The sequence below is a fragment of the Mytilus galloprovincialis genome, chromosome 5 (assembly GCF_965363235.1).
Source record: "Mytilus galloprovincialis chromosome 5, xbMytGall1.hap1.1, whole genome shotgun sequence".
Classification (NCBI taxonomy): Eukaryota; Metazoa; Mollusca; class Bivalvia; order Mytilida; family Mytilidae; genus Mytilus; species Mytilus galloprovincialis.
In genome coordinates, this window is record NC_134842.1 from 100124172 (window position 1) to 100137611 (window position 13440).

Sequence of the window (13440 nt, forward strand, 5' to 3'; positions counted from 1 at the left end):
GTATTAAGTGTAACGTTTGGTCAAATTGGTACTAAAGCTTTTGTGTTTGTTTTAAAGTAATTTTGGAGCTAACGGTAAATTTTGATAAAGGGCTGCGGATTCACGAAAAACGAAACTTACACTGTATGATTTGTTACGGATGTATTCTCATCTGTTTCAAATTGACAAACGTTTGAAAAGACTGTATGTATTTAAAACAAAAGAAACATGCATTATTTTCGAGATTTACTCTATTGAAAATTTGGCGATAATGCATATCTCTAGATGTTTCATACAGTTATATTGGCATCTGCTTTCTCTAATAAAAGCTATAAAAAACATAAAGACTTTGATAAGATTTTTAAAAATTATATATTTATATGTTATAAAGTAATGAAAAGACAAACAAAAGGAGTTACCTTGCTGACTTTGTATTGGCACTAAACATGCTAAAGGGATAAAACTAGAAGATGTCGAATATATGATAAAAAGAGTTTCAAACATTTTAAAACAATTTACATACCTTTGCTTTCAGTTAAGACATGACTGAAGTTCAATATTCTGTCTTGTATTTAAAAAAAACCGACCCTCTGTTCCTATAATCGACCTCTTTCGAGTGCGCATCAATCTGAATGTTCACACCTTTATGTTTGTTTCCATGGATACGTTGTAAAAGTGAATGTTCATTAATGTCAATCAAATTAGTACGATAATCACTAGTTTGATTATTTCTGTGCACATGTCTTGGTAACAGAGTAGATGGAATAATGATTTGGCTTAAACTTCCTCGGCCATAAGAGGTTGTCGAAAAGAGTGAATTACCTCTAACGGTGAATGTTACACGTTATGATTTTAACATTGGTACTCCATCAACATAATATGGAACTCTAGTCATAGGCAAATTGTAAACAAAAGTATATATTAAAATCAAAAAGCATCTCATTCTTTCGAAATGATTTTGGTGAATAAATATTGAACAAGTAGCTAGTTAATCGTGCATGTTTGTGTTTTTTTGTTAATTTTGTGTTTGCAATCTGGTTTCTTCTTATTACATCATTCATCAGTTTTCTTCATATTCACAAAACATGTTAATGGTGTTTTCACAGATTCGTTATAATATTGTGGTTAAAATTGTGGTCTTTGTGGTGCGAAAATATTTCTTTGTATGAAAACATTAACAAAAACTTGAAAAATGAAGAATAAATGACAACAATGAAGATTGAAAATGTAACACTTTTGTTTTTCTTTCCAAATTGTGTTTATAAGAACAGATGTACCTGTACATAATCATGATGATGAATCTTTCATGTACATTTTCGACACAAAGTAGAATTGTCGTTTTTTATTATTGTCTAATAAACCACTTATAACCAGTTTGATACACAAGCAGCGTATTAACCGTGTTGTGTGTGTAAAATCATAAAATTGTGTATACTTTGAGATAACTATGAAGTTGAACGACAAGTGCAAAACACATTAATTTCCAAAAACGAAGAGCCTAGAAAATGATATTTTTGATGGTCCTTTATCAAATATACAAGTCAGCAAACCATGAGCTTTCCACCCAGTACATAAATTCATATATAACTTTATATATCCTAGTTACAACATTATAAAACTCAAAGGACGTTTGAGTTCAAATTTGGCAAATAACGTATTTTAATTTAACAATTATCTACTTTTCGACGATAGAGTTAATATGTGTTTGTCTGATTTTCCCTTTTCTTCTACTTGAATATGCATGAAGATTTTTTGCCGTTGTATTTATATAATTTTATCATATTTATTTGAATGGGATACTATTCAAAACTATTTGACGGTTTAGGGAACATCTGGTAAAAAATGCAAATGTGCACAGAAGTAGCATGATGCACATTAAGCAAACAGAAGTCCATTTAAACCGGTGCATGCAATGTTTGGTCTAGCCTTATTCGTGTCGTTTAAATGAACATAAGTAAACACAGCTCCTTTTTTGTAAGTTTCTGTTTTGTTTTAGTGTCCTATACAGTTGTTGCATTAGAATATGCAGTGGACGTAAATTGTTTCCTATATGCAGTTTGAAATACAATTGAGAATGAAAAAGGGGAATGTGTCAAAGAGACAACAACCCGGCCATAGAACAGATTACAGCAGAAGGTCACTAATAGGTCTTCAATGAATGTTTTCTACTTTTAACAAGTTTGTATGGATTTATCTTATCCCTTCATTTCATTTATACACCAACATTTCTGTACGCAAAGCATATTGCCAATACGTCACCTTGCAAGGAACTAGTAACCGTTCAGTTATTTTAGATTCTGATAGTTTACCAATACTGGGAGATTAGTGTTTTTAATGATATGAAGAAAATTATAAAACACCTTTTCAATAACTAAAATGAAAAGTACAGTACACACGCTATAAAATTTAACATTTGGTTAAATTGATGACACCAGTAACTCTTTGTTTCAACTCTTTATTTTAAATTAACTCGATATTGACACCGATTGACGGCTTCAGACTACAACTTCAATCTAATCAGCAATCAATTCTTTTTTCGATTGTAAAATTCGATTAATATTGAACTATCATTCCGGGTAAAGCATGCTAAGCACGAAACCAATATTTCTTGTAAACGTTTATGGACATGTCCTCTTCCTTGAATACGACCGCTCCGAAGTTTACAATGGTAGTATGTTGTAGGTCTTGTATTTTTATATATTGAATTCGATTTATAGTAGATCTTCCTTTATAAATTATTATATACCTGCATTACATCTGGAAAAAACTCAAATTCACCTCTGGTCAGTGGAGGTTTTGATGCTTAACCTTTGTTTCCTATGATTTGGTTTGTATACAGTTAATGCCTTTTTGTTGATGTTCGTATTTTTAGCCATGGAATTATCAGTTTGTCGTCGATATATATGTTGTCATAATATCCCGTTGATAGTTTGACTTAGTAATTTCAGTAAAACTGACAATTAAACACTAAATACATTATTTGCAAAAACAGTTTCCAAATGGTATTTTAGCAATCATGCTTCATTGCTTGACGAAAGTATTACTGTTATAATCGATCATAACCCCTTACATTTAGTGCCCCTTAGATTCGTCCATCTTGTTTTAGGAGGATGGATAGAGTGTACAACGACGAGTACAAAAAACGCAGTTAGGTTTTGTTCGTTATTTAATTATGTAAAACGTATTTTAAAGTATTGTATTGCCAATAATAAATGGAGGTGGTCTGTTATCAAAATCATAAACAAAAAACGTGCAAAAAATAAAAGTTTTAATTTTATAACATACATTTAAATACAAAAACAAGCAGTAGATACATTTCAATTTTATAAACATACAACTGAGGAGATGTTGGATGGTTTAAAAGAATATTTTATAAGATACAAAATCCCATAGAGTCATTCAATTATTGGTCCGGGTACGGCTTTCGCCATTGGATAAAACACACACAGTCAATAAGAATGCCTGTCTTAATAACATTTTGAATAACATCATTTACTTTCTCGATTGTATAGCTCCCTCCTAGTAATCTAAACTGATGTACATTGTTATAACTTCTATTGTCACAATGTTTGACTACTGAAGTCAGTAAAAATAGTCTAATAATTATGTAATTAATTAAAATCTGTCAGTTCATAGTAGTTTTTATACGCATACATATAATTTCAGATACTGATATACGCATGTATAAGAAAGTAAAACAAAAATACTGAAATTTATTCAAAAGATGATGTCCGTAATAAGGGACGACATCAAAAGTTCAATGAAGGATAAAAAACTTAATTCAAATAGTTTTTTCACTGACCCCCTACCCTCCTATTAACTTAGTTTGGGAAAAATTGATTGACCCATATGAATATATGTAAAAATCAATGTCAGATAACCAAATCTTGCAGCAGTTCAACCACCCCACCCCCAAACTATTTGAATTAAGTTTTTTTTTTTATCTTGCATTGATCTTTTGATGTCGTCCCTAAATCAAAAGGATAATAATAATTACAATAATAATAGTGATGGAATAAAAATGAAAAACTACGTTGTACAAAGCCCCAACTCGTCATGCACTCTGGGCTAGCAAAAAATAATTATTTCTGAGTAGCACTATTAATCCTTCTGTATTATTTCTATTGATGTGCTGCCATTAAAGTATATCAAGTAAAGTTACAAAAATACAGAACTCCGAGGGAAATTCTGAACGGTAAGCACGTAATTAAATGGCTTCAAGTGCAAACAGATCAATCGAATAGATAACAACTGTCATATTCCCGACTTGTTTCACGCAATTTTTTGTGGAGCCAAATGGTGGATTAAACTTACACATGTTTCGGTATTATGAATTGTCTACAGCATGATATGTATTCAGTTGTTCCTTGTTGTGACAATACTATGGTGTTATTAGATATACTTGAATGTTAATCTTAGTAATTCAAATTTGTAATACAAACAAGCTACAAAACAAAGATATATATATAAACAAAAAGCTTTATGTCAAAAGGATGAATTATTTTTAAAAGCAAACTAAGTATTATATGGATTTGTATGAGTGATATATATGGTTAAATTTATGAAATAAAAAAATTGGCAAATTATTACTTTTATATATAATCAGACTGTGAAAACATTTATCACGAATAAATTACAAAAGTGTAATGCTGAAAAATGTTTACCAACATGTGAAAAAAAAAACCTGATAATAATAGTAAATATATGATTCTTGTTAAAAAGTGAATATACTATCTAAACTGTTAACAACTCATCATTGCATAAGAACAACAAGTTGTCCACTCTGAACGGCCTTTTAAATGATATATATTTTTATCGTCTATATATTATAAGGAATGTCATTACGATACATTTTTATTATGAATTAGAAAATACGTTGAACCACAAACGTCAAAATTATTCAATCGCGTTGTGGAATGAACTATTTGTGGATTCTTATAAATTTTATATAACTTTTGGACTACTTTAAATAACGGTTTTTTTTTTCTGAAATTACTTCTAACATACTTAATATAGCCCATGTGAATTTTTTAAATTTTTTGTATATACATTGAACGACAAATATATGTGACGTTTAAAATTTTCTGACGTCAGACACGCGAATCAATGAAAGTGTTTGTAGATATATGATTTTGTGTTCTGTTAAATTGTTCCTTTAAAAATTGTTACACGATGATGACTGATGTACCCACATTTTGACTATTTTATTTATTATGCCTGTTTTGTTCACGCATCATTGTAGATATAACGGAATTTGATACGTCGGTCATCAAAAGGAGAGGTTTAGTGCTATAAAACCAGGTTTAATCCTCCATTTTCTACATTTGAAAATGCCTGTGCCAGGTCAGGAATATGACAGTTCTTGTCCACTCGTTTTTGATGTGCTTTGTCATTTGATTTTGCCAAATTATTATGGACTTTCTGATTAGATTTTCCTCTGAGGTCAGTATTTTTGTGATTTTACTTTTTTTTTAACGATGATAAATAGAAATACACAAAGCCAAAATTGTACAATGAATATAATTGTTCACAATCGCAAATTGAATCAAAGCATTCCTGAGGAATAATTGTACTTTTTTTACCTCCTGAAAAAAACAAAGAATTTTATTTCAATATGAAAAGAGATATAAATGTTTAAAAAAAATAACTATACCAAAATACAAATAAATATATTTTGGCTGGATGTTTAACTTAAGTAAATATTATTAGAAATAGTCATGGTGTATCGTTAAGATTGAAGACCCATTCTGTTTACTCCAAATCCTTAACTTAAACATAGTGTGTTTGATGATAATATTTGTTTATCGCATTCGATGTTTTTTCATTGTTTTTCTGTTTTGATTTATATCACAATTGATTATAGATACTTAGCACCAACACACATCCACGACTAGAAAAGTTCGCCCCTATCATGGCGTCACCCACGGTAAGTATATTTTAAGAATAAAAAGTAGTAAGTCCACAAAGAAAAAGTAATTTGTCCAGAAATATTGTCTTTTAAAATCTTAAACAATACATTCTAAGACTATCTCATCTTGCAATAGTATTAAAACATTTGAATTGTCTACACTTTACACATTTTAAAGTAAAAGACATATTGAAAGAGTTGGTATTACTTTGTTTCATATATAAGAATGGCGAACGTAGCTATACATATCTTGTCTTGGGGAGGGATAAATCCTACTTTGTACTCTGAACCTGACATTATCAAGATGCTTGATTTCTTGATTGACAACAAATTTGTTTTTCAACAGAAACTGTACCCCTCTTCTTGCCGACTTGTTTCTTAATAATTATGAGGCTTACTCCATACAGGAACTTTTTAGGAAGAAAGATAGGAAGTTAGCATACTCCTTGAACTTTACGTTCAACTACCTATATATATGATGTTCTCTCACTTAATAGTAGAAAAATTTGGTGACTATGTTGAACGAATCTATCCCATCGAACTGGAGATAAAGGATACTACAGATACAGCTAAGTCTGCCTCATATATTGACTTACATCTAGAAATTGACAATGGGGGATGTTTGAAACAAAACTTTACGACAAAAGAGATGATTTCAACTTTCCAATTGTAAACTTTTCATTTCTATGTAGCAACATTCCAGCAGCGCCTGCATACGGAGTATATATCTTCTAATTGATACGATATTCCAGGGCTTGTATTTCCTATCATCGCTTCCTTCATAGAGAATTACTACTCACAAGGAAGCTATTTAACCAAGAGTTCCAAATGGTGAAGTTGAAATCATTCCTTCGTAAATGTTACGGACGCCATAGCGAGTATGGAATAACCGTTTCACAGATAATAACGGATATGTTCCTTATGTCGTAACTACAATAACCTTTCCTTTTCACGAATTTGATCTACCGAATAAGACTTTCTGCCGGATTTGAAATAACATAAGGCATGCGACGAGTGCCTTATGTGGAACAGGATTTACTTAACCTTCCGGAGCACCCGAGACCCCCCCAAGTTTTTGGGTTCGTTTTGGTGCGTCTTTGGTTTTCTGTGTTGTATCTTCTGTGCTTTTATTTGTCTGTTTGCTTTTTTTTTAATTTTTAGCCATGGCGTTGTCAGTTTCTTTTTTATCTATGAGATTGACTCTCCCTTTGGTATCTTTCGTCCCTCTTTTTCTACTTTAATACAAATTTTACATACGGACTTGTTGTATATACCCGTTATTATGGGGACTTTTGAGGCTATTGCCGATCTGAAGTCTGTTGTCATGGGCAATTATTGAAAGGTAACAATATTTTCAACTAGCTACAATCTGTTGAAAAACACGTTACAAATTTAATTACTGAGAAGCTGTGCTAGCAAGATGATATCAAAGCACTACAAACACTGAAGCGCAAAAACGACGACATGATCATTACGAGCTAAAGATAGTTACGTTAGGTATAGAGCAAACAGAGTCACAACAAGCAATGGAAATATGAAAACCCTAAAAAAATGCATTGACGGTAAACTATTAGCGTCGGAAACACTTTTTAATAAAGACACATGTGCTTCAATTGAATAATCAAATGTATGATATCAAATAAAACAAAACTACAATTCTTAGATGCATGCATTATTCTGAAAAACAGTTGATAATGAAAAATGCATACACAGTTTCGAATGAAAAAAACGTAGTACGTGTAGAAGTTGAAACAGGCACGAAACGAACTGGCAACAGTTGCATATATAGTATGCAGAATAGAATCTGATGAGCAATTACAACCCATAATAAAAGTAAGAGGCAAAGTTCAAGTCATAGAAACATGCTTTAAAACGTCAATAACTGTCAAGTTCATGTTCACCGATTTGACTTAAATTTTATTTTTAACTGTGTAAAACATTTATCCATATCATAAAAAAAGTCAAACATTAGAAATTTACTTGGCTTGAGCGCAAGAATATGTTACTTCGTTTTGTGTATGTGTTAGTCTAGAAGCCATCTAATGAACTATCGAGATGACCTCCAGAGACCTGCGTTGGTCATATAAGCGATATTAACATAAATATAGATAAAAAAGAAACGAACTCGTTCATTGAAATTTTTCAAAGTCTGTTTAATTTCATATTCTAAACTAGAAATATATGTTAATCATCGTTTTTACCTGTATAAGAATGCTATTTTGTGGATCGAATCAGTCAATCTGTTTTATTGTTCAATGATGGCATTCTTTTTCTATGAATAACTCAAAACAAACATAGCATGCGTTATCCATTCTCTAACTACTGGGATAAATTGAAGGTCACATGAATACGCCTTGAAAAGATTTCGATAAACTAATAAAAGCCTTTCATATGAACAAGAAGACCTATGATATTTTCATCAATGTGATAATAACTCAACCACACCATAAGTCAAAGGACCATGCGTTGATAGACATTAAGTGTTTGGCTTTCCAAGTTTTTGTTTAATTTGTACTAAATTGTTGATACCGCATACTTTTAATTCACAAACCTTTTATAACTTGTTATGTTTAACATCAGCAACTGCATCTTCTTATCAAAATCAAGATTACATACTACTTGAAAGCCTGTATGTACCAACATGTCTCCATCTACATATTAAAATATACTGTGAACATTTTAAGTTTTAACGGGATTTCTAAAACAATATGCATTTCTCTAACATGCGTAAATGTTTTGATATGTTGTTGTTTAGCTCTTATTTTTTCCATACCTATTTATATTTGCGTGGTAAGAACAATTTACTTCCCTTTGCTAGTTTGTTTATCTTTACTTTTTATGGTCAGGATCAGATTAAATTAGATACTGCTTTTTGGAAAAATACTTATCTCATGAATATCCATTCTTACATGCAAGAGAGCATATATACATGCTAACATGATTATTTGCATAAAGCAAAAGAGCTAGAACATAACAGCCTTAAAATAATACAAAGGAAGAAAAGCTTATCTAATAATACAAGTCAGACTTATAGTTGCTTTAGTATCGTTTACCCAAATACCATAATCAAATGTAAATGATGTACTAATTCAAAACAATCACTACTCAGTAATATGAATTAGTTCATGAGTGAACGAGAACCAGGGAAATTAAACAAGGCATTTTGCGTCTGGTGCAAATACTAAGTTGTAATCTTGGAATCTATGATGAGCTTATGTACACTGGTAAATGATATTAATTATTTCAATACTTAAAATGACATTATACATAATGTAAAAAAAACAATATGGATTTGTAATTTAAAAAAGCGATACTTTAGAAAACAAATACAAGATTTATATATTCATTATAAACGACCATTTTTTTTAGAAATATTACTTATTGAAAGCAGATGGAAAACTATTCCATATTCATCTTATTAATAAAAAAGAAATAAAAATGAAATACAACAGAAATAATTGATAGATAATGTTGTATATTTTAATTCGTATTACAGCACTTACAATACTTACAATTACTAACTAGGTCTATTTAAAGATACAGTATAGTGTCTAACAAGGCCGGAATAAGGTATCGGTTCTTGCTATATTTAAGTAACAAACGTCAAAATTTTCAATCAAGTATATAAGATTGATGAAAAAAATATCCACTACCCTTTTTGTCTTTTGTAATGATGTTTAGTTATGTATAAACTTGCTACCCTTATATTTCATTGATAATGACATTATATTAAAAATGTTTTTAAAAAGAGTGTATGCAGAAGTATTGTTGTTAGTGTTTTCCATCATGTTGAAACCTACACAAGTTATAAGAAGTAGTAAATGTATGTCGGACTATTGAGAAATTGTGCACGAAACAAGTTGTTATGTTACCATTGGTTTACGATACGTGTGTGCTCATCATTTGTAAACTTGTCTATGACATATTACCTTCTAATTAACAAGAGCGTTGGAACAACAACAATCGCAAGTCCACCAACTGCAGCACCTAAATAAAGTATTTCTGGACTGATAGATTGGTTACCGTGCTCGTACAGTTTTTCTGAACTGGTTGTCTCCTTACTAGGTTCGTACAGTGTATATGAACTGGACGTCTGCTGATTGGGTTCGTCCAGTTTTTCGGAACTGATTGTTTGCTTACTTGGTTTGTACAGTTTGTCTGAGCTGGTTGTCTCTATACTTGTTTCGTAAAGTATGTCTGAACTGGTAGTTTGCTCACTGGGTTCGTACGGTTTTTCTAACATGGTTGTCGGCTTACTAATTTCGTAAGTTATATCTGGACTGGCAGTCTGCTTACTGTGTTTGTACAGTATTTCTGTAGTGGTAGTCTGCTTACTAGGTTCGTACAGTTCTTCCGAACTGGTTGTCTGCTTACTGGTTTCGTAGAGTTTTTCCGACATGATTGTCTGCTTACTGGTTTCGTACAGTTTTGCCACACTAGTTGTCTGCTTACTGGATTCGTACAGTTCTTCCGAACTGGTTGTCTGAATACTTGTTTCGTACATAATATCTGATCTTGTAGTTTGTTCACTGGTTTTGTACAGTATTTCTGAGTTGGTAGTCTGCTCACTGGTTTCGTATATTATTTCTGAGTCGGTAGTCTGCTCACTGGTTTCGTATATTATTTCTGAAATGGTAGTCTGCTTACTAGGTACGAGTGTTGTTGACGGTTTGCACATATTATGTTCCTGGTTGTAGCATTTTCTCTCAACAATGCATACATCGTCCTATAACCACAAAAATATTGTTTGTCAAAATTATCAACTGTATATTAGTAAAACTTTTCTATAATTATATTTTTGTAAACCTGTCTGAAAAAAAAGTATGATAAAATAGGTGAATGACTGATATTTATATGAACGACGGGATCTGCTTATTCTTATTATAATGTGGTAGCTTTAAATGAACTAGTAAGTTGCGTTTATTGGTAAAGTTTCTATTAAATCTTGCGGATGATATTTTTGACATTTATTTCTGACTTTATAATTTACTTTAAGTAATTCTTTTCAAAATGATGTCAAAATAGGTAACAGATGATAATTGAAGAAAATAAAGACTGAATGAATACAGATAAACAATAGATTCACGGAAGAAAAGTTGTAGCAAAGATTAAAACAAATATGCCATAAAAAAGAGGTCAAAGCAGTTGTATTTGAGATAAATTAAGAAACACATAATTCAGTTTCGGTGGTTGTCATTTGAAATTCACATATTTAACTTAAAAAAAAACAAACTACAAACGTCCTACAAAAATGGAGTATAGGCTAGCATATATAGTTTGATCGTTTGTTTGTTTTGAGTATTTACCCTCATTTTACAGTCCACGGTGCCGTTTCGGTTTTTGCAGATAGTGCACGTAGAATCATACACTATTATTGGAGAACCTGTTGAATACTTGATCTCATCAAAGGAGACTGCCACCAAGTATGCATCGAGTACTGGAAAGTTGGGTGATTTACTAACATCCATTTGTTCTAGTGGGCATTTTACTTCAGCAAAAGTTATCAACGAGCCGTCAGTTGTAACATTGCGTACATTAGGTTTTACTTCATATTGCACGATCTACAAACATTAATCAACATTAATGTAATTGAATTAAACAAGATGAAATGTTATGGATGTAATGGATGATTTCAGGCGGCGAATCAGTGGACATTAAAAGTAAGAAGTGGAACGAATTGTTAGAAAATGTAAAAAAAGCCATCAAGGTATCTTTCTATAAGATTTAAAATAATAAATAATAAACAAATTTTAAAATACACTTCATACTGTAGGATTTCACACATCATATATTCGTGTGCTTACTTAAATTATAATATGGAGCCTCGATACATCTGTTTACTTTTAAATTATAGATACAAATTATTGACAATGAGTAAAAATGTTAATCTGCTTAATTTCTATCTGTCTTCAAATTTTCAATTATAAAATTCAAAATTATTATACCAGCTCTTGTTGGGTTGCTGCCCCTAAATTGTAAATTTTAAGGAAATTTTGCAGCATTTGATTATAATCTTGAATGTTATAATAGTTAGAAAAAAACTGCATACGGCAATAACATTCAGCAAAGTTAAATCTTCAAATAAGTCTGCATGACATATATTGTCAATTGACCTCATAGGGAGTTATTACCCTTTAAAGTCAAATTTAACAATTTTCCTATATTTTTGTAATCTTTTACAGGAATATTCTGCTGAAAGAAATTAGTCAAATTTAATCAAACTTGGCCACAATAAGCACTAGGCTATGTAGTTCTAAAAATGTGTTCGTTGACTCTGCCTGCCAACCAACATGGCAGACATCAATGACTAAGAACATAGAGAAAAAAAACAGTTTTTGACTTATATCTCTGAAACTTAAGCAAAAGTATAACGGTTGCATTATATCATGCATGAATTACAAATAAAAATATCCGGTGAGCATCACAGGCCTCTTGCTTGTTCTGGTTGTATGTTGGGGCGTGTTTGAGTTGACGGTTTCGTGTTTAGAACGTTCAACGCAAATAAATAAAGGATACATCATTTCGCTTCAGATTCTATTTTTTTTTTATATTTATATATATATATATATTTAGGCGCTACAGTTTGATTTAATAAGAATTTATATTTACAGTGACCGACTTAACTTCAATGCTTGTAAATTGTTTGGTTTTACTAGTTATATCGGGGACTTTGATGACTTATCATGAGGATGATGAGGTATTTTCGTTGTTAACGCCAGTATATTAATTTATTTCTACATCATGTGGTCTATAGTGAAGAATTGACTCGTTGGCTATCAAAGAAAATCTTCTTTTTGTTTCATCCGGAGTTAACATGTTATAAGTCTTTATTTAAAATAACATTCGAACAATGCCGAATATGTATCTATTTAAATCATGTATAAAGATTTGCAGTTTGATAGGAACCAGGAATTATGAAATAATAAAATTAGTTCAATGGTTTTAACGACACAAAACGTGTCTGAAAATTCTAAAAAATATGTACCTGTGCTTCCATTATGCGACATTTTACTCTGTCCGATTCATAAAAACCATTTCCAAACACCGAAATAAAAGAGCATGGCCTTTTTGATAAATCACAGAATGATTCTTCAACTAATCCGAATAATTCAGGTCCTATCCGGCGGTCAACTGAGCAATCTTCACCTTCGAATCCCTCATCACAATCACATATCCCTTTAAATGGTTTTAAAAATGATAAAGGCAACAGTAGAGTAACGCTGTTCAAATAATTCGTTATAATTCGAATTGGTTCAAATGTTTGAAAAAAAGTGTTTATGCATATATCAAAATCAATATATATATATATATATATATATATATATATATATATATATATATATATATATATATATCAATTATTGGCGTAAAAGTCATATATATATTTAACAGTGTTTATAGTAATAACATTTAGAATAAGAATTGTATTTGATTTCGTTAATCTACATGATCTATGTCATGGAGATGATTGATGTGGACTGTATAATGGATTACTATGAATTATTACTTGGATGGAGATTTGTCTTACTGGCACTCATACAACATTTTCCTAT

The 13440-nt window shown here is 31.0% G+C and overlaps 1 protein-coding gene across 2 annotated transcripts in view; it reads right to left on the reverse strand.

Moving 5' to 3' along the window:
* Window positions 1-3234: 3234 nt before the first annotated feature.
* LOC143076881 (von Willebrand factor D and EGF domain-containing protein-like) overlaps window positions 3235-13440 on the reverse strand; it is a 31634-nt gene continuing 21428 nt past the window's right edge. Inside the window, exons 15-19 of one of the 2 annotated variants that reach the window (XR_012978822.1) lie at window positions 12873-13063; window positions 11194-11448; window positions 9817-10613; window positions 8439-8538; window positions 3235-5564 (exon numbers count right to left, since the gene is read on the reverse strand). Coding sequence is in view for 1 of the 2 variants with exons in the window: in XM_076252769.1 (XP_076108884.1) it covers window positions 5558-5564; window positions 9817-10613; window positions 11194-11448; window positions 12873-13063 (1250 nt within the window). In the remaining variant the exon portion in view is untranslated. The remainder of the gene's footprint in view (window positions 5565-8438; window positions 8539-9816; window positions 10614-11193; window positions 11449-12872; window positions 13064-13440) is intronic. The other variant, XM_076252769.1, reaches the window with a different exon arrangement.